Source organism: Onychostruthus taczanowskii, unplaced genomic scaffold (genome assembly GCF_017590055.1).
Source record: "Onychostruthus taczanowskii isolate IOZ18803 unplaced genomic scaffold, ASM1759005v1 scaffold72, whole genome shotgun sequence".
Classification (NCBI taxonomy): domain Eukaryota; kingdom Metazoa; phylum Chordata; class Aves; order Passeriformes; family Passeridae; genus Onychostruthus; species Onychostruthus taczanowskii.
In genome coordinates this window covers 2,248,201-2,275,755 of record NW_024505008.1, presented here as the reverse complement: position 1 = coordinate 2,275,755, position 27,555 = coordinate 2,248,201, and the positions used below count along the sequence as shown (strand labels likewise).

At 36.8% G+C, this 27,555-nt stretch overlaps 1 protein-coding gene across 4 annotated transcripts in view; it reads right to left on the bottom strand.

Annotated features, from left to right (window-relative positions):
• The window catches only part of PCSK5 (proprotein convertase subtilisin/kexin type 5), a 220,101-nt gene that overhangs the window by 57,772 nt on the left and 134,774 nt on the right, over positions 1-27,555 (bottom strand). For all 4 annotated transcript variants that reach the window (XM_041422187.1, XM_041422186.1, XM_041422188.1 and 1 more), the window contains exons 11-20: positions 24,282-24,399; positions 23,071-23,259; positions 13,587-13,723; positions 8,536-8,679; positions 6,639-6,741; positions 5,894-6,087; positions 4,355-4,439; positions 2,272-2,369; positions 1,704-1,833; positions 571-686 (exon numbers count right to left, since the gene is read on the bottom strand). In XM_041422187.1, the coding sequence (XP_041278121.1) occupies positions 571-686; positions 1,704-1,833; positions 2,272-2,369; positions 4,355-4,439; positions 5,894-6,087; positions 6,639-6,741; positions 8,536-8,679; positions 13,587-13,723; positions 23,071-23,259; positions 24,282-24,399 (1,314 nt within the window). The remainder of the gene's footprint in view (positions 1-570; positions 687-1,703; positions 1,834-2,271; positions 2,370-4,354; positions 4,440-5,893; positions 6,088-6,638; positions 6,742-8,535; positions 8,680-13,586; positions 13,724-23,070; positions 23,260-24,281; positions 24,400-27,555) is intronic.

Sequence of the window (27,555 nt, the reverse complement as noted above, 5' to 3'; positions counted from 1 at the left end):
GTGTCTCTGTAATTGTGACATTTAAAAGGAATTAATATTAGTGAATAATTAAGCCAATCATAAGCAATAAGAAGGGTATAATTAAGCCACAGAGAATTTGGAGGAAGCTCATATCTCCACCCTAAATTGCATGTTCCCTATTTCAGAATCCTTTCTTTCTCACTACCCTTTCACACAAGTCAAGCAATCCTGTGGGTGCTTTAAATCGTTTTTACACACCAGCATTTTCACAGTTTAAAGTGCTGAGATAGATAAATGTAATTCTATTAGTAGTACCCTAGGGTCCTCATATAAAAATCTTTTGAAAGCAATGGCTTTTGAACAAATACTACAGAAGGAAAAGTAGGTTGTTGGCAAGGGGAAAAATTATTTTAGGAAAATTCAGGTAATGTGGATGTGACTAATCTTGCTAACACATGTAAACACAAATTTCTCCTTTTGATACATCTGAAAATTTTAAAAAGAAATGTAGACCATATCTAAGCAGAAAAGCAGGCCAAACCAACCCAATACACGTAAAAGAAGAAGCTGGCAGTGATAAAATGGATCTTTTCAGAGCCTTGCACTCACCATCCTTGCATACTGTTCCAATGACACAGACACCAGTGTCTAGGTTATAGCCACTTGGACAGCTTGTACAGTTTCTGTCTCCTTGGCCACTGCAATCCAAACAGCTGGCATCACATCTGGAAGACAATGGCAGGATTGGCCTTCTGGCCTCAGCAAATATAAGGCTTCCTAGGAGACCTCTTTTGTATTGCAAAGGACTTGTTTTTTGTATTGCAAAGCACTCTTTTTAGAGGTACAAGGTACTATAATTTTACTACTACTAATTTTGGTAATAAATAATTAACTACCCCTGCAACTCTGTCCTTTTTCTTTCCATCAACAAATTTCTATTCCAGAATTTTTCTACACAGTTGTATTATTCTAGTGCATTGCAACAATGCATAAATGATCAGCAAAAGTATCAAGCTGATGGTGCAAACATGTGCATGTGAAAGGCATGAACTAAAGCCACAGGATAGAAATGACTGACATGATGCCCAGTCCCTTCATCACCCATCTCGCTCCATTGTCTTTTCATTACATATTGTCTTTTTATGTAAAACACAAGGGGATTTCCTTCCTGACCTGAACTTAGATCTGAGTCAATAATAAATGATTCCACAGGGCAACAAATTGTATTTGTTTAACAAAGTAAAAAAATGTTTCTTCCTTGCACAGCACAACTTTGCCCAAGATTTATCCAGCCATTTGTGCACTGCAGTCAGGTAAGCTACTCTGGAGAATAGTTTAGAATCTACCTGCACTGTGTTTGTGAATATGCAGTGAAGAACTGAAGTGGTCTTTATAAATAATAACTAACTTGCAATGAAAAAACCTGTAGTTTGATTGTTTTTGTTTGCTATTAAGAAACTCAGATCCTCTGTCAGATTTGTAAATTTTACAGGCTCACTACAGGCTGCTTTAAAGTGAAGGTCACACACATATACCAGAAAAAATACTTTTATAGGACCTGTATGAATATAAATCATATAATAATAATAATAGAAATTAATATATTTTTCTTATTTACTTAGCATTAAGTATTTTTATGTTTTCATGTCAGCAGTGTTTATCTTCTAATAAGTATGATCATTTCCAACACAGTAATAGCTAATATACTGCCAAATATCAGATACATCAGCCACTGATCATACCTTTTGCAGCTTTTGTATCCACTTTCAGTGGAGTGATCAAGGTAATAACCACTACTACAGGACAGCACACATCTTCCATCTTCCATAAAGTAACCCTGTGTGCAGTTTATACAGGCATCTACTCCAGCACCTTAGTCCGAAGAGAAATGTTTAGAAGGCAGGTACATTGTTAAAATAAACAATTACATCATTTCAATGTATCTTTTTTCTGAAATAAATGGCTGCAGTTCTAAAGCTCCCACAAATCTACCAGTAATTATTCCATCCCTGGAAGAAAATGGAAGGCATTACTGGAAATCATAGTAAGTTGTACGAAAATTTAAAAAAAGAAACAAAAAAAGGAAAAAAAAAAAGAGTAATTTATGAACTCTTTCAATTAAAACTCTAGATTTCTATGATAGTTGAAAGAAGTTTGCCATATTTAAGATGTAATTAAAAGCTACTAAGAGAATGAAGGATTCACATGTAAACAATGATGCTATACTGTAAGTGTGATATATAGGGGAATAAAATCGGAGGTAAAATCATACAGGAATGAAAATTATGCAGACAAATGTCAGTGGAATACCTGCACATGTTGCGCAGGAACGGTGGCATGGTTCACATTCTCTGCCATTATGGTATTTTCCTTCTTCACAGCGGATAGCACATCTGGTGCCATGCAAACTATTATGAAAAGGAAAAAAAGCACAGAGCAGATAATGGCAACAGAGGACAAGAAGATCGTGCACAATCCAGTAATTCTCTTTTAATCGAAGAACAAACCATATATTATGATTTATCAGCTTCCTTCAATGGTCATATTTCATAACTTTAGAGACACCAATCACTTAAAGAGGGAATGCAAAGCAGTTTTGCCCATGGTGAATAAAGAAGCTGTTTACAAACCCTTTGTAAATACTATCAAGTAATAGGAGACAGAAAAAAATTAACAATGACAAGCAGCACTAAAAATTCAGGCATGTAAAATGCAATTATCCACGAGGAATTTGGCACAGGGTCGGCATTAAAAAAAAATGCTAAGGGACTTGTTAACTGAATGCCAGTTCTGTGTGGCTTGTGAGATTTGCTGAGATTACAGATGGAGGTATTCTTCCTGCAGGCACTTTTGAGAGAGCACAAAAATGTGAGTAACAAGTCACATTTTTATGTATTCCTTGAAGTAGTTGTTTATTGCTTTCATGTTATATGGTGCCTATAGCAGTTTGTTGGGGTTTGGGTTTTGTTTGTTTGTTTGTTTGAAATTAATTTTTTTAAACTAGGACTTCTCTGCCATGTTTACCATCCTCTGCAGAATCTCAGCATTCATACAATTTAAGACTTTCTCAAAAAATGCTCATCAGCTCTGGGGTTTCCCACTCTGAGTGGTAACCATGTTTTAACAGATTGGATCCAGCAACAGCCAGGTAAGTTCACCACAACTGACAATTTTCAAGAGTGTATTCAGTCCCACTTTAGAAAATAAACTAGGAATGCAACAAAACTTCACAGCCCCCACTTTTCTTTTGTTTTTCCCCAGCGACATTCCTCAAAGTACTTTACAATGCACATAGCATTATTATGTTTTTACAGATGGGAAAATAATTTGCCCAGGTTTATTTAATGGGCCAGTAATGGAGTAGATCTGGAATTCAGGTCTCTCAAGACCCATTCAAGGAAGGCCCTGCTCATTGATACCTCTGCCAAGAAAATGCAGAAAGTATGGAACAGCTATGGAATGTGAAATGCATGTCCTGAAAGGCTCCATTTATCTGACATAACCACACATTTTTTAAAAAATGTTACCAAAAAATGACTCTCTATTTGCTAAAATTGCCCAAGAAAACATGAAGGTTAGGTTTTAATTTTTTTTTAGCATTTCAATTTCAATAAAGGAATCCAGGTATTGATGTTCTAGAAGTAAACATTCAGCTTTTACTAAAAGATGAAAAGCCACTTAAATGAAACAGGAAACCTCAGTGTTAAAACATTAACACAATTCTTGTATTCAAAAGAATACCTACAGATACTGAATATTGACTTCATATTTTTTGTGGCACTAAGCCAGCATACAGTCTGTCACAAATATTATATGATTTTTGACCTTTGCTACTTGGACCAAAAGGTCATTCTTTATAAAGGAGCTTGAAATGTGTACTGCTGCTTTGTATGTTTATCTATAATTTCAAAGAATAATTAAGTTCACCTCTGAAGGAAAAAAATCTCACCTGCTGTTTAAAATATATGATCACTGTATTGTAATAGAATTGAGCCTCAGGTACTTGAGGTAAGCGAATGGCTGGATACATGAAGAAATACAATAAAGATAAGAAAATAATTTCTAACTACCACATGAATGAATCCGAAAGATAATACAATTCATTAGCTCTACTGCTAAAACAATCCTCGACTGACATAATGTAGGTCAAAAATTGAAGAAACCACCTTTTCACATGACTGTGGCTTTTATGTTACCTGATATGAAAGGCCTTCTAAAAATCTGTTGTCAGCCAAATAGGCACACAGGATCACTAAACAGGCTAAAAAGCATTTGAACAGATGAAATGAGGGCCATGCAAGGTTAAATAGCTATATGATATTCTTCATTGTGTATGTACAGCCTTGTCTACCTCTTCAGATACCATGTTTAGAGACGTATATAATTTCCTTACCTTAGGCCATGTTTGCATTCTGTGCAGCTTTGGAATTCAACACAGGTCTTGCAGTTTTCACTACATTTACGACAAACAATCTTATCTACAAGAGAAAAAAAAAACAACAAAGAAAAACTTGGTCAGTTTTGGCTGATAAAATTATATGAATATATTATTACATGACTTACGACTTTCTAGTTTGCCATCAACATCAAGCTAGACTAAATGAGCAAAATTCTGCCTATCATTACGATTTTCATATGATCAAATATCAAATGGTTTACAATATTTCCATACGTTGGGAGTTATAGTTGCACCCTGAGAAAAAAATATGTTTTGAGGCCATTAAAAATTTTTCATAAACACTTAAAATTTACATTCACTATTTATAATATGGACTTAAGCCACCTTCTCATATAGTAGTAATATGCACTAATAATTGCCATGTGTTCTGGAGACTGTCCTGCAGTCTTACACCTTCCATGCCAGCAGTCTGTCCTGTCTTCCTGATTTGCTGCTAAAAGACACACCTGCATAAACAGATCTGATCTTAACAAAGTAAATACAAAAATTACTTAGCAACTGTTTTTTTTATCTCTAGACATCCCTTCTTTAAGAAATGTCTCACTCTCTTCAGCCCTGCTGTCTTTTGACATCCAGTGAGTGACGCATACCATTCTGAGAAAAAAAAAAATTCCCCATTTAATGCTAAATTTTCATCTATCTGTCTCAATTTGTATGGGAAAGAGTTCTCTTTACTGTAGTTCTCACATAGTGAAAATGCAAGAATTAGGGTAGGACCTGTTTTTACTAATTCTCAAAAACAAGTACACATATTCATGCTGGAGAAAGCAGAAGGTTAGGTACCTAGATGAACAAAGCTCCTGAGAATGTATTTATCTTCTACTAAGAAGCGTCTAAAGATAATAAATGTAACTGAAGTTTTAAGCCCATTTGAATACATGTCTAAGTATTTTTGTTAGCCAAAGCTGGAAACTAAACACAGACAGTCTACTCGGCAACCACTTGGATGAAGCTGAAGCAGGTACCTATCATGGCTGAGGATTACTGCTCCTGTGCAATGACATCACTCTGGAGGTGCTTAGGTCTGCCAGAAACATTATTTGCAACCATGTTACAACTGAAGAGCCTGTTTTGGGTAGAGCTCCAGTTCACTGGCCATGCCAGTATCTTGGCTCTCACTTCTGGTGCCATATAATGTGGCTGAATGGGGAATCATGGTCAGAATGGGTGCTGTCTGTCCCTTGTCCAAGTAGCGATAACCTTTGCTGTCCTTCAGCTGACTTGTTCTGGAACTGCCCTGGTGCTGCTACTGTTACTCCCAGGTACCCCCAGCTGAAAAGACATCCTGCAATAAGCATGGTTTTTTAAATAAAGGAAGATTATTCAGGACGTTCTTGATCACACTTGGCAACAATTTAATAAAAGGAATAGGATAAGAGATCAACATACACTTTTCCTGCTCGTAAGCATTCCAGCAACCTCCCCAGATGAAATTCTGTAGCCCGCAATACAAAACCAACAAGAAATACTAACTCTTATCCAGGTAAAACCCATCAGGGCAGCTGGTAATACAGCTATTTGTTACTTCATTCAGGTAGTAGCCAGATTTACAGGTCATGCACTGGTCATTATGGCCTCCAACACAGGTTTCACAATTGGGTGAGCATTTTTTACATCGTTTCTTGTCTGCATTGTAGTGACCAGGTGGGCAGGTCGAAACACAGATCCTGCAGACAGCAGGGAAGAGAAGGCAGAATTGTTAATGAAATAACCTGCCACCACATTCCTGGATCATGACTGCAAAGCAGAAGTATTTCTCAGCATTGTTTCTTTTCTAATGATCATGTACTTACTAAGACATAACCCTTAAAAGCACTGCATCAAGCTGACTCTCTTGCATTTATGTCCCTACACATGCTATCTCACCAGCATATGTCTTGTCAGACAGTCTACAGTATAATTTTTGACCATTTACATTTCTTCCTATCTTGTTCACCTAATCACAGCAGCTGTAGTAGCTATGAGAGTCTGTGAATACACATATATATAGAGAAAGCTTCTTATGGAAGAAAAAAGAGGTGGGGATAATCAGATAAGAGGTTTTCAAAGCTGTGTTTTAAATTCTGATTAGCTAGGGTTTGGGGTTTTTTTTAACTCCAAAGAAAATTTTTCAAAATCAGGGGAAAACTAATTATCCATGACTGCAATTAAGAGAAGAGGAAAGTTAAGATATATACTAAGAAATCAATGAAGTGAAACTTTTTTCTCTTTCTCTTACCTTGTGTTGTTTTTAGATTTGTAGTAGTAGTGCAGACAGTCAGTACAATGATCTGGTCCTGGCCCATCACACCCCACTTTACTGCATTCTGCATTGCAGGGACCTGTAATAAAAACAGAATACAGAGGGACAAAGGAATTAAAACTTCTCATTTAAGGGACACCTTAAAACACAGTATTTTATTGCAGAACACAATTACTCTGTTTCCCTCTGTTGAGGACTACACTTAGCACAGGTAGCTTGGTTTGCTACTTGCACTGTGATCTCAAGATTGAGCTCTGGGTGGCAGAAGCTCGAAGCAAGAGGCTGTGCAGACCATTTGCATAAAAAACAACATGAAGACCTATCTCACCAGTCAGGTGACGAGACACGTAGAGACACAGCAAGAGCCTGAGACTTTCATGTGCTAAAACTGTAAGGGTACAAAAGCCCAAGGTTTCCCTTGTTCAGGGTCCCCCCTTGGAGGCACTCAGCTTAAGCTGTTATTTTTTTATTTTAGTTTATTTTATTTTAGTTATTGCACCAAGATTAAATTAGTCTAAGGATTGGGAAGTCTGAGACTCTGCTATGGGAAAACTAGGGTTGAGCTAGTGAAGAAACCTGGCCTGATTATGTGAGTGTGGGGTGTGTAGCTGTGAAGGGCCTTGATCCTAGCTCAGGTGTTGAGAGTATGACTTCCAGAGTGGCTCCTGGATGGTTGGACAAGAGGTTTCCTTAATACTTGATGATTTGACTTCAAAAATTCAGAAAAAATAGGCAAACTTATTAAACACGTATGACCTCCTCATTTTATTTGGAAATGTGTAAAGACCTCTGTAATTCATAATTAGGTATGATTAGCAAAATAACTTCTAAAAAGAAGGACAACATAAAGGATGAATATCATGATCAGTGGCTACTCTGCCTCCCGAGTGAGTATCAGCTGGTCCGAGTGGCTACCATGACCCAATGAACCAGACAACGGGGCCCTGATGTTCTGTGCTGCTACACGCTACAAAAGCCTCATCTAGTACTTGCTGATTCTCAAGTCCTCCATTTCACCTGCACTCGCACTAGGCTTGATAATGCTTGTGGATCTGTTCCAACTTAGTATTTTCTATGATTTTGTTCTTATAGTTTTCGAATAGATCCTTCCTTCTGTGGGAGGAGAGAATTAGGAGAGAATTGCCTTTACGCAGATGAACAATGACTGTGGGCAAAGTTACAACTTTCAGGATCTCTCCTGAAAGAAATGTGTTGAGTTGGCTTCATATAAAAACTTAAGAAATTTTAAGCTAGTGACCTTTACAGTAGCGATAGTAGTGTTTCATTACCTACCAAAATAAGGAGTTCTGCAGCTGTCCATCTAAAATAGAGACTGTGCGACTGACATGCTATGAAATGAGAATGGAATAACAGAAAATACTAAATTGAACTTTCTCCTCCTTTTCGTTGGCCAGAGATATACTTCACATTCATTATATGGTACTGCTAATGCTGGATTACATATAAGAAACCACCAACTTGACTTATTGACTAACTCTACTAAAGTCTAATGACAAGGTTGAAAAACTATAGGGATCAGTGAGAAACAACACAGATGTAGAAGACAATGTTCTTCTCATATATATATATATATATTTATATTTATATTTATATATATTTATATGTATTAATGAATAAGTATCTATAGCTTTATATGCAAAACAGCGCATTCTTCATAGCATGTTAAGTGAGGCTTAAAAATATATAACTCTATGCATGCAAACTGAAATGCCCAACTTTCAATTATGAAAGAAATATTTCTCATCTTTGGTGAAGAATCCAATTTACTAAACATTTTGCATATGCAGATTCTCAGGTCATCCTTAAAGCTGTTAAGGGTGAGTAAATGCACAAGCAGAGTAAATGTACACACCTGAATAGTCATCTGTTGCATAATCTTCTGTAGGGTCTTCAACTGGACTGGAGCGCACTCTTTCCACTTTGGAAAAATCATTTCTTGGTGAGTAAGGCTGGATGGATGTTCCATACAGTACTAAGGACCACTCTTTCAATTTGCCTGGAAGTTAAGTATTACAAAACTGTTTTCAGAACTACTTCTCTCCTCTGTGTCTTATGAAAGTATGTAACTTTTAAGCATGTTGTTATGAGGAGGCATGGAAGACATTGCTTTCCAAGTAAGTGCAATAGTTGTTTTACTATAAGCTGAGAAAGCATATTTTCTTCAATCAGATCTTTACACTCTATTTTCATTGCACTCAAATTTCTTGTAGATCTAGCAAAGGCTTGTACCATGGGCTGAACTCAACATAAACAATAAAGAAAACATCTGTACATAGAGTTATTTTGAATATGTATATGGTACTGCATAAGGTGGTTTTGCTCTGGATTTCACTTTCCCCTCAGAACACTATCAGCTGTTCAGTAATTATTATTTGAGATCTTTTAGCTAAGTAACTGAATTCAGAATTCTGTCTTACGAAAGGGATTACATAAGAGAACCTTTCATTGACTTTAAGGACACAACTTGATGAACAACAAACACCTTCTCTTAAACTCTCCATGGAAGAACATCACTGTCCCCCTCAAATCAACATAATTTCTAATTTATTTGTGCCAATTATTTGGCAGATATATCACTGTACTGTCTGCAATCATCACTAATATTTTGTCCTTTTAATATTTGAATGAAGACAGAAAAAAACATCTGGCCACCTCAAGCACTATCTGACTTTCTAAATTTTTTGGGGAAGAATAAAAAGATAAAGGCGTATCAAGTCATCAGTTCATGCTATCAGAACACAAAGGGTGAACTTTCAGTCCTCACCTTTCTCCCTATACTACCAGGTGAAAAAATTTGGAGCAAGAGCAAAAGCACTCAAGCCTGAAATAATGCCTAAAGAAAAGACGCATAAAAATGGCATCCCTGCTTGAAAAGGTGCAACCAAAGTTTGGTATCAGCCCATCATCTTGGGTCTGGAAGAACTAGTTGTAAATATCAAATTTTCATTAGAAGAAGAGAAATCAGAGAAGCAGGGAGAATTTGAATGATCCTGTTTTGGAGGATATTTTGTGGTTAAAACTCGTCACAAGAAGAACTTATTATTTAATGAGAAATGTAATCCAGGTATGGCACTTTTCAAGAAAATAATGTAGTATACTTCATGTAAAATTAAATTCAAGCAATCTTCCTCTTTCATTTTAATGATATTTAGTAACTTGAAATATTATTCACTTGGACTTTTCAATCTGTACAATCAAATTAATTTGACCTTTACAAGTCAAATTTTCTGTATTTTTCCCAATGCCATCTGGTAGCCTCCACTGACATGAGAAAGACAAGTATCTCTCTGCTTGTATACGCATACTTCTAGCAGTAAGCAACAATAACCAAATACACTACCTGATAGATCATAAGCAAATTTTTTATATAGTTTACACTAGGGCTGAGGATGGAAATCTCTGTTATCTCTATGTCTCTTGCCAATCCAATTTAATCTTTTTAAGACAACAATTTCTACACGTCATATGAAACCTTGTCTGCTATATACTCAGTTTTTGAGTAGAAACTACAAACCAGAGACTAGATCATGTGGCAGTTGTGTCACACTAGCTTTCAAATTTTCTCATCTGAATTATGACTCTTTAAAGAGACATTTGATCTTGATTAAAAAAATTAACTGCTGATGAATCTACCACACCTGCTGCCAAACTACTGGCTAATTACCTTGGCTGTAAAACTGAATACACCTTGTTTTCAATTTCTTTTCCCACCCACACACATGTAACTCCTAAAGATCCATTGGATTAAAAAGATCCAAATAATGTATTTTCTTCCCCTAAGATGTGGGAATCAAGTTACATCTCAATGTTCCTTAGACTGATCCAACTGTGTCCTTAATAATACTTTTCTTTTTTAAAAAAGAAGTCACACAGGGTGATTATTTTTAACCAGATATGCAGTCATCTCTACAGCCCTTTCGAAAATACATCTTCTGCCTGTCCAGTCTCTGCCTTTCTTTTGTGTTCTAAACCACTTCCAGAGCATACAAATCATAATACATTGAATGCAATTAAAAAAAAAAAAAAAGTTTTGCTAAGTTATTCAGATCTTTTTTTCCCCATTTATTATGAGCCAAAACTCACTCAAATAGAAAAATATACGTTTTTCTATTTCTCTCAGAACACTGGTAATTTGCAAGTGCCTAGTACAAATACTACAAGTATTTGCAAGAACCTAGTACAAGTAACCACAGGTGAAGATGATCCTAAGGCATAGCATATTGCGTTTGGATTTTACACATACAGAAGATCTTGTACTAACATCACTGCAAGAAGGATTATTACTCGGAATGCACATATAATGCAAAAGGGCAGCAAGGGGAATGTAGGGTCTGTCAGGAGATTCGTGGTCTTTTAAGAATGGTTCAGTAAATAAGGAGGAGAAAAATTTATGTGACTTGCCAGCAATTAAATGAAGACTGCCTCAAGGTGGGTTTAATTTGTACAATGAAAATATTTAAATAACTAAGTATATATACATACACACACACTTCTGTAATGAATAAACAAAGTATGTACATTTAAGCCAAAATCTTTCTTTCCTCATTTTTGGCTGATTCCATCATTTAATCTGGCTAGAATAATCCTTTCCCTGCTTTTATTTAGAGTGTGTAACAAAGGTCCCATGTTGTACATATAGAAGAAAGGGTATATTCCAATGTTTCAGAGCAAACATATATCCACCTCCATAAACTCCACAGAATTAAATGTAGAAATCACATGCATTACTTTTATGAAGTGGACTCTTAATTTCTTTTCAGGTAACAGGTGTGGCATTACCTTGTCAGTGCAGGGATATGATGACACATTGGGTCTTTCTTTTTAATTTGACTACAGAAAAATGGCAACTCTTAATTATACAACCTTTCAAGAGCTGAGTAAACATATGCACAGAACACAAACAAGAAACAGGCATGATGATGATATCAGTGTGATAAACTGCAGGCTATGGTGATAAATTGGAAAGGCACCATGAACTGGAGAGGCACCAGGCATAAATTACGTTTAAGCACCTTTTGTTTACTTCATGTTCTCTTCAGTGCAGAGACTAATCCCGATATGCCCAAACAGCTGAATTTATCCACCACTAATATATGGCAGGCACTTCCAAATCTTTTTGAACAGAAGAGTTACTGGACAGCTTTCATCAGAGGGCAACCACTGCTCTAGAAAGATGGGGGATACATTACTAGACAGTATACAATGAACCAGGATCCAAATTCACAACCACACTGCATCTTGTGAAAACCAAATGCACATAAAAACCAAACTAGTCTCAAGCAGTGTTTCACACTGTGGTTAAGACAAAGTAGAGGATAAGCTCTCCAGCAAGATTTTTTCAGTAGAACTGCTTCCTCCACACCCCTAGTAGGTTTTGCAGACCTACTTTCTCCCAGTCCCCTAACCATACTGTGCCTTTTCCAGAGTTGCATCTTTAGGCCTTAGATCTGATGGAGAAAAGGAAATCAGTTCCATTAGATTAGCTACTGTAGCACTGAGAGAGTATATATAACGCATTGAAATCAATAAGCCTATACAACTATATATGCAGTTGTAATGTGCAGGAGTGTGCAGGAACAGGCCTTGAAAGTGTAAAGCTGGAAATGCAGCAGGCCACTTTGAGATCATTCTGGTGATATAAAAGGCCTGTACAATATAGCTGGAGAACTGCAAAGATTAAAAGGAGCTACCTCTTTTTTAGTGCAAGCTGTGTGTCAGGGAAGAGGGAAATAGCTGAAATGTGTTGCTCTGTGTTTGTCCTTCATGACTGTTGGATGAACCAATGGGTTCCAGTACACACAAAGGTCAAGAGCTACCCTAACTTGTCCTTTGCACCAGAGGTGTTCCTGGATGTGTCTGGAATAACAAGTGTAAAATGGAGTTGAAAATACTTGATTTTTATCTCTTTTCAGTAATTTGATTAAAATTATATGACTTATTTGCTGCTTAATACCTCCCCATCTATCAAATTCTAAAGCACTGAAAATTTAAAAAAAAAAAAAAACAAACACAAAATCTCCTCCTGAATCTCTGACCAGTTTTGTTTATACTCTGCGGCTCCTTTTCCAAACACATTTAGTGAGTACCCCTTTTTACTGCACTGGAAACCTTGCTTTTCATTTAGTGGTGCATTTAACATCTGGAAAGCTATGGTGAGAAGCCATCAGTGGTGATAAAGTGAATTTTAAAATACTGGCAATGCTGGTGTTTCCTTTCAGAGCTCTAGGGGAAGATAATCAAGATTCTCAAAATGCTGCACTTAAAATTAACCAAATGACTATACAGCTAACATTTAAGTAACACTGGCCATGGTATAAAAAGTTACCAGAGTATAGAAGACATTTTCTGCTCAGAAATTTTGAAAACCGTACTTCATCTTGGTTTTCATTAGAAGACCATATCAACCACATACTGTTTTTCAAATTTTGGTTTATGATTGCTGGTTTAGTATCCTAAAAAACTAAAGTCAGGTTATGTAGACTAGTGAGCCAGGCAATAAGACAATAGATTTGATGGCCAGACAAATAACTTTTTTTTAAAAGTTGAGACTGGCTATTGGAACATGACACAGCTAAATCAGAGTGGAAATAAAGAATTAAAATTCTCATTCAATTCTGCCAACAGTGATTGAGTGAGACTGATCTGTATCTTATTTTCTTTTTAACAGATCATCTAAAAAATCCACAGAAATAAGTTCAGTATAAAAGTGAACCATGCATCTTAAAAGGTAAATAACAGTAACATAAAAATGAAGAGTGCATTGATAACTTAAATTGAGAATAATGCTCTATCCAGCTATGGCTTCACACTAAAACCAGTGAGAAGTTCCAGCTGTAAATAAAAGGTGGAAAACAGCAAGCACTTTTCAGAATTCACACAGCCCACATAAATATTGAGTCCTACCTGGAGTCTTGAAATTTCTCAGCTGAGATGGAGTGTCACAGATTTCCAAGATCCAATCACCTGCTGCTTTTTCACTCCAGCAGTGAGTAGTCATAAACTCCCAGTTTTTGAATCCTTCCATAGAATGATCAAATAGCCTAAAACAAATGATGACATTATTTCAAGGCAAACATATTTTTTTTTCCTGGGGAGCTATGCCTCCAAGTTTGCAAACTCTTGAATAATAACTCTTTAATAATCAGCCAGTTGATTCATCTGTACCTTCACATAACATTATTCATGACAGTTTTCTCACATGTATTGCAAGCACATTCAACTTTGTTGCTCTCTTGGAAGAGAGTCTTTACATGCCATCATGTTTTTATAATGAAAAAGAGACTGGCAAAGTAATTCATTGCAATAACACCGTAATTGCTAATACTCTTTAATATTATTTGTGGGTCTTGGAAAAACTGCATATAATACAGAATTCCATTGCTTTAACAGCAGGATGTAATTACAAAAAACTTGTAAGCTGGAAAATCTCAGTAACATTTATTTTTGGCTTTGGATTGGAATAGTTAAAAGCAGTTTAAATGCAATAAAAACAATAAGTTTAAAACAACAGTGATTCAATACATCAATTCCTGTGAAGAAGTAATATGCAACTGGGACATTGGCCTCAATCCTTGAACAACCAAGATATCACCCTCTTCAAACACTTCACAGAATTCAGTTTGGGTAAAACTGAGAGACTAATGTCATCTGATGGTTTAATCAAACCAATACCATTACCATAATTTAATTACTGAGGTTGTGGCTGAAGACATTAGAACTCAGGCCTGGATTTTGATAATTTCTAGTATAGGGGGACCAGTTTCAGATACTGCAATATGACCGTGATCCCCTGTGAGATGGGGAAGGAGGACCCTTCCTGGCATGAGATTAGACACAAGAGAATTTGCACTTTTATTCTATGTTCACAGTGTGTTGCTTGTGTACCCCAAAACTATTGATGAGAAGAGCACTCTAAGTAGGACTGTTGCCTCCAATAAAATCACATGGCTCAATTTAAAAAATACATATATAACTATACATTCACATGTATGTATTTTTATATATATTTTTGTGTAGATATATATATGTTTGTGTTTATATATTTTAAAATGTATATATATTTTTGTGTATATATACACAGATATGTATGCATGTCAATTTATACATGCATGTATATACATATATATGTGTGTGCAATATCTATCACTATTTAAATTTGATATCTTTGTGTGAAAGCTCCACTGGTAATAGCTGCAATTAGATATTTTTAAAAGACAAGAATCTCTACAGTAGAAAATTCAACGGATTAAAAATGCTTTTCCATAAAACAGAGAAAAGCCTAGCATTAGACAACATAAACGCTATATTTGAATTCATGTGAGTATGTTATTTTCTAAGCTAATTTCAAGCTTTCTTCTCAAAAGGTTGTGAAATTTAGCAAACGGGAAAACAGGATGCTTGTGTAGGTACATTCCTGGTGAAAACTGCCACACTGGATAGGAATAAAATGCCACAGTTCTTGCTGGAAGCTTTGGTCAGTCAGAGGCATGGGGTCAGGTATTGTGTGTCCAACATTTCCTGCAATAGAAAATCTATGGACCTACAGGACTGGTGAACTTCATAGGGCTCATCCAAAATCTGATTTTCATGGTCTCATTTCAAACATAAAATCACAGAATCATAGAGTGTCCTGAGTTGGGAAGGATCATCAAAATCCAACTCCTGGCCCTACACAGGACAGCCCCAAGGATTACATCATGTCTCTGAGAGCCTGCTCCTGTGCACAACCACCCCTGGATGAAGAACCTTTTCTTAATATACAGCCTAATGCCCCTGACACAACTTCAGGCCATTCCCTCAGATCCCATCACTGGTCACCACAGAGGAGATTGGTGTCTGCCCCCTGGCTTCCCCTCATAAGGAAGATGCAGACTGTGATGAGGTCTCCCCTTAGTGTCCTCCGACTGAGTATGCAAGTGACCTCAGCCGCTCCATGTATGGCTTTCCCTTCAGACCCTTCACCGTCTTTGCAGCCTCCTTTGGACCCTCTCTAATAGCTTTATAACTTTCTTACATTCTGGTGCCCAAAACTGTCCCCAGCACTCGAGGTGAGGCTGCCCCAGGGCACAGCAGAGAGGGACAATCCCCTCCATTGTCCAGCTGGTGATGCTGTGCCTGACACAGCTAAAGTAGGCATGCTTGTGCCTGACACACCCTAGGACACGCTTGGCCCTCCTGGCTGCCAGGGCACTGCTGACTCACTTTCAACTTGGCATTCAGTTTGGGCTACCTTTTCCATTTTAAATGAATACGTATAACAGTAGTCTAATTTATTAGCACTTATAAAACGAAATTAAAATATACATTTGGATTCATTTTCACTGATAACTGTGTGATATTTTCTTCTGATACAGTTCTATGCTTCTGTGTATGTGCCTGTAAGTGTATATGTAGACATATTTTGGCAGCAGAATGGGCATGTTTTATGTCACTGTTAAATCAGTTGTGTGAATACAGCAAATCTCACAAAAGCATGGCACATACCATTTACTGTAATGGTAGAGATTATAGCATAGTCATTATCCTGAATTTGCATGCAAGTATGTTCGATTTAAGTCATGTAGGTTATTTCCAACTGTTATTCAAATTGCCACACTGTTGTTTTCTGATAGCTTATATATACTTTCTGGGGCAGTTTTGGGGACCAGAATGTAAGAAGGTTATAAAGCTACTTATATACTTTCTAAGCACATTGTCAATGCAACAAGACACCAGTATTTCTCTTTGCCACTAAATTATATAGTATTATGCAAGTACTGTATAATTACAAATTTGTATTCACTGAGCTTCTGTTCATATACAATAGAAACATAAGTTTCTCTTTATTTTTGCCGTAATTAGTCTGATATTTTCCATAATACTTTTTGGATAACTAGGTGTGTCTTGTTTCGAAATTTTAAAGTGTTGCCAGATATCCATTATAATAATTATTTTGAGTAATTTTGGGTGGAAGAGACAAAAAGCACACATGTCTTGTTTTTAAAAACACTGTTACCTAAAATATCCTGTGACTGGAACTGTAAGCTTCCATCCATGGAAATGGGAAAACTGGGTAATATAATTTCCGAGAAAATGGACTATTTTTTTTAAAGAATACCTTTTGAGAAAGATTTGAATTTTATAAAACAAGGTCTAAATTGGAATCTTTGAATGTATGAACTGTATTTCCACAAAATATTCCACAAATAAATCAAAAAGCTACAGAGAGGTCAAAAGAATAGTGAAAAACAAACTAGAAACATACTGATTCTCAGTCTTTGTATGTATTTTGATCATACAAAATTGTCCTAGTACTTTTGCTTTGCTTTGTTTATGCACTAAACTCTCAAATCAAAGAACCTATGAGACAACACAGGGATTTCACTTTTAGTGGTGTTAAATAAATGAATAAAATTATAAAATGTTCAGCTGTACATTCCTTATTCAGAAAGAAATGCATAGGATCTTTTAAGGAGCATGCAGCCAGTCCAGAATTTAACTTTGTAATTTGTCAAAATTCCTGTCAAAGACACACTTAGACACAGATTATCTTGGATTAATAAAATTTAGTACATGGTCTGATGAACTGCTAATTGACTATTACAGCTAATTATAGACTAAAATATTTAAACAAGATTACTAGAATTATCTGATAGGTTTTTATGACAATGACCATATACCTATACTCATGAATGAAACATACTTTAAAGAAGAAAGTGATTAATAACATTTGGATTTTCAAAACTTATTTGCTAACATAACCACAACAGAATGCCAGTTCTCTTACTCAGTTACTCAGGGGACCTTTCTTGGAAACAGAACATTCAACATGGAGTGGATGTTACTGCATGATTGACTATCTTACAATGAATAACAGCATTAAAATAAAAAAAAAATTGCTTTTATCTTTCTGAGTTTTATGCCATACTCAACACATACCATACGTATGTCTAGATAAGAATACATGTTACACAGGGTAGCATAAAACTCTTATTTTTCTTAAAACAAATTCAAGTCTTGATCTCTTCCACTGCCACCACTTCAGCCTAAAAATTACATAACCTTTCTCTTCAAGAACATAATTTAAAGCAGAAATAGTAATCTGTAATCAAACTTTAGCCCCAGAGGAAGGCAATTAGCCTCTTTCTAATAGCATTAAAAAACCAAACAAACAAATGTCTTAGCTTTTCAGCAAAGAATCTTTAAATTCCTAAATGCTTGGAAGAATTTGATCCAGTTTTTATTTTGTGTAAGAAAAGGCAGTGAAGGTAGTGAATTTGTTTAGCAACACCAGCATTACCCATCATGAATACAAAGAAGTAAACACATAAAAGGAGCTTTTTTTCAGTTATTAAGATTGTTTCAGCTGAGAAGGTGCAGCTGCAGCTGACTGACAGCAATGGTTGTCTACTGAACTTACTGCATTAAGAGCCTGGAAACCCTGCACTAGCTAGTGGCTGTGGCTGCAGGGGAGTAGCTGGAAAGAGGTAAGATTTTTTTTCTCCTACAGCAGCTGTCTTTGTTATGATGTGCTCCAGCACAAAAACTGGCAGCCTCACAGGCAAGTGGTCCTTGCCCAGAAGTCTGCACAGCCACAAGACTTCAAATGTGCTTACAGTTTGAAGAGACTACATAGTGCCTTCCCAAGCTGTGTACCTGAAAGTGCTTTGGTCAACTAATCTCCTTAAAGTAGCTCTCCTCCACAGGGTCAAATCATCAGCTCCCTGTGAGGTGCAGCCCCTGAGAAACTGCAGACAGCTCAAACTGACTTAACCAAAGCTTCAGCCAGACCCTACTTCCCATCTGCACTGAAGTATTAAAAAAAAAGAAATTGTCAGAGAACACACCAGGCATTTCAAAGGCTTTCTTACCTACATGTGGAAGAGCACTTAAAATTTCTGGATGTGGAGCTAAAGAAAGCATATTTAAAGTATTTGCATACACACCTTCTTTTTTTATTTTCATTTCCATATTACATCTGGTTATCACAGTTAGTTTTATGAAACAATGGATATCTCTGAACTCTCATGATAAAGTTGTTTCGAGTAACATGAACAATAATGTACAATGCCTGCCAGCCTGAAATAGTGGCTAGTATAGCAATCACCATCTTTAAGTGGAGAGCTTGTCCCCAGGAACTACACATATCCACATTAAATGATCCATCATTACTTGCAAACATGTCAGGCTGATGAGCTCCACACACTCCACTGGTCAGCCAGCTGCTCGGTAGTGGGATATCTATTCATCAACCCCTCAAAGGAAAAGAATAAAAATAAAAATAGCTAACATGAATGAAACAAAACATAGCAAGTATGAGTTGGGAGAAATGGTTTTTCAAGAACTGTTTCACCCTGTAGACACAGTACAAGCACAGGATTATTGTTAGCTCATTGTGGACTTAGATTACTACCACCTCAGAGACCTTTTCGGTGACATTCAGCATGAAGGTTGCCCTTTACATTTCATCATTTTAGGATTAAAATGTTAGTTTTCTGTAATATTAAGAGCATAACATGTAAGCTGGAAAAAAGATGCATACCTATAAAGAAAGTTTTCCCCTACTTCAGATTACCAAGGCGTTTTATGAAGCAACAATTGAGTAAGATTAGATAAGAGTAACTTGGATTTGGTCTAAGAGTTCTTCAGAGGAGGATATTATTAAAATTTACTGATTGTCTAATGTTTCATGATAGGAAAAAGATGGTCATGAAGATACATTCTTTTGTTACTGAAGTATTATTAATACCAGGGCCATATAAGCTTATGAAGCTAGTGGCCTGGAAAGTTGCCACCATGTGGCTGAAATATTTCAGTTACGCAGTTCAAATGGCAACAGCTGCTTTAAATTTAAAGGGCAAGAATTAAATAAGCCATGACTTCAGTGGGAGACAAATGAGCCCTAAGTTTGTTTCTCCTACTCCCTTTGTGTCTAGCTTTTCCTCCATAGCCTGCCTGTAGTGAATGTTTGTTAGAACTGACCTTGGTATGTCTCAAAAAACACTCAGAAACCCGCGCTGCCAAATCCACTGGCCGATTGTTTTTGGAAAGGGGATACTGTTCCCCTTTGGACTTAGCTCTAGCCTCATCCTCACACCAGCCAATACACTTCCAGCCTGTATTTTCCTCTGGTGCAGTGCATCCAATGTAATCATGTTGAGTACTTTCCAAACAACAAAGCAGATGCTCCCTGTAATGCAGATTTTGAAGAATGCACATAAGGCTTAAACCAGTGACAGTGTTATCCACCAAATGACTGCAAAGGAATCCATATCATCTCAGGCTAACAAGTTTTCTTACTGAAGTCATTTTAGGGGGTGCCAACATTAAGGATAAAATATGCAGAAAAAAGGCCAAACATTGCCTTGAGGGACCTACTTGTCAATGCACCAGAAATTACACACAATGACTTTTCTTCCAGAATTGGTGAAGAAGTGCACATGTAAAATATACCTTTCGCACTTAAAAACATTTTACCAAGCAAAATGTTTCAAATTAAACCAAGATGAGTAATTGTAAAGCAATGGGGTTTTCCCTAGTTTCAGTAAAAACTGCTGGTATTGCTGCTATTAATCCTGTACATGTAATTAAAAAATCTTGTATATCTGAGAAAAACATCTCAGTCAGGTACAGTCTCTGGGGCCTTTGTCGACAGTAGAAAAAACAGACTATTTGTTGCCAATATATCTCTGCATGCATGCTTGTAATTGAATGCCTTTATTCACTGATATTCAGTATTATTGATACTTTAAAAATAAAATGCTTTGTAACTGATTTTTCATACTAGAAAATATCATCCTTTTTCAAGTTTTATTTCATAACATGATGCTAAAGCATATACATCGTCAACACAAGGCATACTCCCAATGTCAAGAAATTACTACCCCTAAGCTGTATGACTTCTTACAGCAAGGCCAAATAAAGTAAGCCATAAAACACCATTTCAGAAAGTGTTGTATTCATATCCCTCACTTTACCCTAAGAAAGGCCTCATGAAGGCTCTAGGTATTTCAGACCTAGAATTTGCAACATACATTTATCCCTAATATCAGTAGCCCAGAGTTGTTTAGTAACCCATCAGCCCAATGTGATGGCAAGTGCGTATATTTCTGAAGTTTCCATGGGAAGTGAATTTCTGGTGAGACTCTACAAGCTCTGGCATGTATAATTTGTTTCCTGGGAAGTGAGAAAATGTAAAAAGGCCTTTCAGGTTTCTTTGTTTTCTGTTTAGTCTTCTGATACTATCATATAAGAAAGTGCTAAACATCCTCTTATTTTTTCTGTATATTTGCATTCCCTTTCTCTACTGCATGTACAGAAAACAATTACATTTTAAGTTGCAGGGGTTACAAAGACACTGATTGAATTAAATTTTGTACCTATTCCACACACCAATCATCACCAGAGGTGACCTGTGAATCCTGGAATGTATTTCCCACTTGGTGTGAGTCAGCTGTAGCACATGAAAGCCTAGAGCCAAAAGTTAGCTGTGTTAAGACCACTGGGTTTACACAAAATTGTTTTGTTTGGATACCTAGTTGGATGGTTTTCATGTTTTTTCATTTTGAACTGAGGAAGAACTACTACAAGAAAATGGAAAACTTCGAACAAAAACAAAAGATAATAAGATAATAAGAGAAACCTGTCTCACACTGGTTAGCAGATGACAAATTCTTTGTTCAGTGCAGTAGTGCAGCAGGAAGATACAGATATGTGTGCCTATGTGCTTTATCAGCACTCACAATGGAACACAGGAGATATTCTAGAGGACCCCAAACTTCCAGGAGAACTTTCTCTCCATTTGGTGAATTAGAGTCTACAGCTTGAAGAATATTTTCAGTTTAACTTTTCTTTTAATTTAACATAATCTCTAATTAAAATGTATATTCACAGTTCAATTATAATCAAGTCCATTTGACCTCCCCATCTCCAAAACAGGCTCTTTGTTTCAAGAGGAAATACAAGTTCTTCTATGACTGAGACACAGGGAGACAAGCAAGTCTCCAAAGCCAGATAATCAGCATTTCTGGCTGAGGAAGCATGGATGAAAAGCAGTCTGGAAAGCAGGCCACTCTCAATCCATTAAAAGCCCTGAAGAGTAGGACTAGGGATATTAATTTTGTGAAGACTTAAGCATGATGGCAGAAGAGCTCTCACAACCCAGGTTTGATAGACGGCATTTTTTGCAGTTTCTGAGATATAACATCAGTAGACATCAACTTTTCTGTGGGACCCAGGCTCTATGGCAGAATGGCAGTGATCCACATCAAGTCATCAAGGAAAAAGAATTATCTATCATACTTTGGTCCTATCAGGAAGAAGATTTCTAGCTCGTCGGAGAAGTATACAAGAATTTCTTACTGTACATGTAACTTATTTGTGTATTTGTAACTGGGGTAAAATTTGGAAAATTTTCTGATGTTTCTTAAAGCCTTAACCATGTCTGGTAGGAGGTGGTATTTTTGACCATAGATTTAGTGAGATTTACATGGGAAAGACTGCCAGTGTTTTCTTTGAAGAAAATTTTTGCCAGTATATCAGAGAAATAGAATCATCACTAAAAAGTCTTTCAGTTTGCTAATTCCCTCCACATATCATTTGTCCAATGATACATTGGACAAAGAGATACTTGTCTGAGTACAGTCAGAAGAATAAAAAAGACAATTTGATGCACTGTGACAGTTTCTCCAAAAACATAACATAGAGGTGACAGGATGAGGAAGAAGACTGATCTTTCTTAGCAGCTGTTGTAAAAATGGCTGAACATTTGATAGCAAGTATCCATCAATGAACTGATGTCTAACTTCCAAAATTTTTTGAAGGCGATGGCTAACTTTCAAAAGCTTTAATCTGCAATTTACAAATGAACCCTTTAATTTCAAGTGCTAGTGCTACTTTTCAGTATTGTTCTACTGTGAGCCTTTCATGGATTGAGTATGTTTACTTTGAAAAAAAGAATTTGGAAACAGGTAATATCAGGGGTTAAAAAAAATAGTAGTAAGTATACACTATTCTATCTGATTTTCACTGCTATCAAAAAAAAAAAAAAAAGGATAAGAAAAGAGAAAAATGAAAAAGAAGTGGTGATATATAAAAACACTTTGATTCAGCTTCCTTATGAACACTGAGTCTGTTTTCTTCACATTTTCCAGCTATATAATAAATGGTAAGCCACACAGGAACTAATCTTTGTCTTGGAGTTCAACAGTTCTAACACTACTCTTCCACTGAGATTGTCATCTCTGAGTTCATTTGTACTTCACTCTGCCCATCTCTCTAAGAAAAAATAAGTACTCTGTGTCTTCTAGTATCCCTGCTGTAATGACTTGACTGCTCTTTGCTGACACTGACATGTCTATGCAGGCTCTACATGCTGACAGTACTGTGAAACTGGGGTGTCATACTATACCTGTTGGCCAAGAGCTGTGACCTAGTTCCAGAAGGAGAAGTTAGGTAAATTGCCAAGTCTCCACGTCGAGGGTGAGTAATAGTGATACGTACAACAACATGCTCCAAGTAGATCACATGATGGTTAGGATTATCTGAACAGCCAGTGGCTTTGTAAATTGAACGGACAATGCTGTCAGGTCGTATTGTTCTATAACAGAAGCATAGCAAACAACATCAGCATTTCTCGCTTTTTGTGTAAAATACACAACCCTATCTTTTTTGCTTAGTAAAGAATGACAGTATTAGACAACTGGGAAGTCAGTAGCCTATAATCACTAGTTTTGACATGTGCTTCCTAGCTGAAAATACCACTATAGTGTAGTTATTTCACTGCAGATAATGGCTAATGGCAACTGCCTGGGTTTCGGTTAAGCACACACAAAAGGTAAAATAGGAGTAAGCCTTTGGGAAAGGGCATTATTGTGGATTAGTGGCCAGCTGAGAAATGCTGAGATTGTCATGGGATCACAGCTGGTTGCTAAACCCTAGGAAATGCCTGGCATAGCTAATACTAGCTTACGTAACAGCAAGTATTACATATTAACTGCACCAAAAGGCATCTGACTCAGCTGGTTTAAATTGGCATGACATTCTTGCAGACTATACCAATTATGCATCAAGCCTATCAAATATAATTATCAAACAATATTCTTAGTGCTTTGGAAGTGTGCCTCATGCTTGATGGTGTCTTTATACCCATGGAGTGCACATAACAGAATTTTGCTCTTAAGCCTGGTTCTACAGAGACCCTATCTTAGCAGGTGAAAAGCAGTTCAGTTTTGGCCTCTGAACTAGAGACTCTCCTAAGACTATTGGAGAGAAACAATATCATACAGTTTTAAAAGCATATTTGCTTTTTACATCCTGGACTGTTAAATCTGTCTTTTCTTGCAAAAGTGACTGAAATGCATTCAACCAAATATTCTTCTTCTTTGATGTATCATCTATATAAAAATCTATCATTACCCAGTCTGGACTGTTTTACACCTTCACCTTCTGCAATGTTCTTTAAACTAGGGACTTTTCCCATGCACAACATCCGTAAATAAGACAGACTCCCTGATATGGCTTTAAAAATGATACATTATACACAATGCAAGGGAAGGGTAAATTATACCCAATTTCTTTCCATAAGTTTATGCCAGCAAGAGTTTTGGTAGCAGGTATTACTTGATTTGCCGATCTGTGTTCTCCACACACACATGCTGTGGAGGCACCGTTGTCCACTTTTCTGCTTCTGTCACCATTGCTTCAGCATCCATCAGTCCGAATCCATAAAGGTGGCTCACTGCAAGGTACAAACAGAATGGATGCAGTTATAGCATAAACCCTTGGGTTTCATCATAGACTAATTCCAGAGTGTCACATCCTAATAGGAGTTCTTTTTTCTTCTTCCTTACCTTCACTCAAAGCTCCAAAATCTCATTGCCAGGAACAATAATGACTATATCTAATTTGTTCAACAAATTTGTTCATTGCTTTATTACAGAAGTGGCATGAGGCACTACCTACACAGCCTACCATGAGAACTACAGAATGCCAGTGACTTAATTCGCCTCTGGCTGCCCTTTGTCCATGTGCCTCAATTTAGCTCAGCCCTTTTGTATGACAAGGGGCTAAGCATAATGAATGAGAGGAAGGTTACTTCCATTACTCCAATTACTTCCATTACCCAAACACATGCATGTGTATTCAAGGAAGCTAACTGAGACAAATTTGAGAATGAACAGATCACTTTGTAACTGTTGTATTCTCTGAACTTCCCTGAGTGTAAGCAGCATGTGGATGCTCTTCTGTTCCTGTATACAGTATGTTTGTCATTGGTCAACCAACTAGGCAGATCCACCATCTCCCTACAACTGTCTGTTTGATGACGGTGAAAAGCACTTACTGAATCAGCTGTGTGTTTTTGATTGCTGTTCCAACTGAAACAGAGACTTCCAACTGAAACAGAGACTTGCAAAAGGGTTTTGATGAGTTGGAAGACCTGCTAGCCATGATGTTCCATTGTGACAAATTGGTGCTCTTCGTAAAATTCTGACAGCAGAAGGTGAAAGAAAAAAGCTTCCATAGGAGGAGTTTAGATTGCAAATATCAATAAATCAGTTTTTCTTGCTACCACAGAAACCCACAGAAAATTGTAAGTGCAAGTTTAACCAGCAATGCAACAAAGCATGCTATAAGTCCTTCCAACTGCATGTTGTTGAGGTTTGTGAAAGCAATCTCTATTCATCGCCAAACCAAAACTCAAAGGACTCTACCTAAAAAAACCCAGCCTTCTCAAACAAATACAGTCCAAAGCTTAAGGATCACATATTCCAAATATCTAGTACTGTCCCAACCTGCCAGCGGAAAATAATTCTTCAATGAAAAATACAGCAAGGTGTAGTGACTGTGCAATAGACAGGTTTTCTGCCCATCTTCTTCCCCATGAGCCCCAAACCAAAGTGCACATAGCATGGAAATCTTCCTTCGGAGACATCTACATGCAGCTCTTCTGCCATGTAAGGCAAGCACTGTGTTCCAAAATGAAACACAACTATAAGATATGAAAATAAATCAATTCAGTCTTCCTTCAGCCTTCTGAATTCTCTTTTATGTATTCAAGAAACAAATGGATAGGGAAAGAGATGTCCTATTGCTATAAGTGGGTGGAGCAGACAAAAGAAGACAAGGAGAGCTTAGATGAACATTTTGCAGTGTGAAGACGATTCCTGTGATGAAAATGTCCTTAGTCTTAGATGTTATCTTGCAAACACTGCATCTGGAAATGAGTGCATATTTATCTGTGAGGACATAAGTCTGCTCTTACACTAAAATTTTAATTAATAATTCTTCTGTCTGCTCAGAAGATAAGTGGGAGGAACAAGAGTCTTAATTCACATGGTGTCTAACTGCACGCCAGTGCAGTGTGAGTTACTCTGTATAATACATTCAAAAAGCAAGGGATAAAATTTTCATGAATGGAAATTTTTTTACTAATCCATGGAAAATGCATTTTTAATTCCTGACAGTTAGCAACTTATATTGAATTAGAGCTCAAGATGTCTGGTTTTAAAATGCTGTGTGTTAAACCCACCTTCTAAGCTCAAAGAGCCAAAATTCTCCTCACCTCACCTTTTCTTGACAAGAAATAAGGACAGAAAAGCATGTAACATTGCCACCACCAGTCAGTGACCTTCAGATGGAAACTTATGTGACTTTTAAACTATTTATCCATAGAATTTTTTTCCCTAGCATGCACATTAAAAATGAAAATAAAATACATGGAGTGAACTTTCTATCCTTCCTACCCTAACAAGTACTTAGAAGACAGAATTTAGGAGGAATTTTCATCCAGGAGAAAAAATTACCACTCAAGGTTTTGTGGTTTTGTTATTTGTCCATGACTCAATATTTAAAATCTCTTGCATGAGAGCAGCAGTGTAGTGATAAGTTCTGCACCTGATGGGTTTTTTTTTTTCAGTTGAAACAGAAATACTTTTTTTTCCTTGAAAGGCCTCCCCATTGAAATAAAAACTTCCAGACAGATAGGGTTACTCTTAAATCTTCCCACGTGGACTGACATTTGGCTGTCCAAAACATTTCCAATTCAAAGCCCTTGATCCAGTGGGTTGGTTAGCAGCTGAAGGTACCAGTAGAGGTTCATAATTTTCAAAGACCAAATTACAGCAATTTAGGAGAGAATCACAGAGTCAAACAAAGTAGTTTAGTTGTGTCTTAGAGAAGAAAACAGATTTTTCTCTCTACTACTTTCAAATTGTTCTTCTTCATCTGTGTACATCCTTGTATTTCTGTGAGTTATATGCCAAGATGCCTGTCCCAAAGGTTAACAATAACCTGGTGGTCTACATGGAAAGATAAATGTCTTCCAAGAAATGCCTGGAACTGCCTCTGATTTGTATGCAAAAGATACTGAGTTGACATTGCTAACCCAGATTAATCAAAAGCACTATCTCAAAGGTTATGATGACTGCAAAGTGAGATAAGCTAGCTGCAAGTGCAAAATGTCTCCAGACCTTGCACTTACCTACTTATGTGCTGTGCATTATCACTGCTGTGAACTGCTACTGGACTCAGTTGTTGCTAGGAATCATTACACATGTCAGAGGGGGTACTGGGCTGCTTTCTACAAAGATATTTGTCCTTCACAACCGAAGTACGAATATGAGGCTGATACAAAGTAAGCTGTTGGCTGAGGAGTAGACTGCTGTTTTTATTAAGCTGAAGGGTTGAAAATGTGATCTCCTTGTGTGACCAAGGTGTCCATCAGTAGAGCAGTCTTGAATTCTCCCTCCAGTCAGGCAGCAGTACTAATTGATCATTTTTATTTCTGCAAATTCACAGGCATACACAGAGCCTTAATCATGCAGGGCATGTTTCAGAGAAAAACTTGTCTTCCACAAGACTAAGTAAATATTAAGTTTTAGCTGATCTCTTTAAT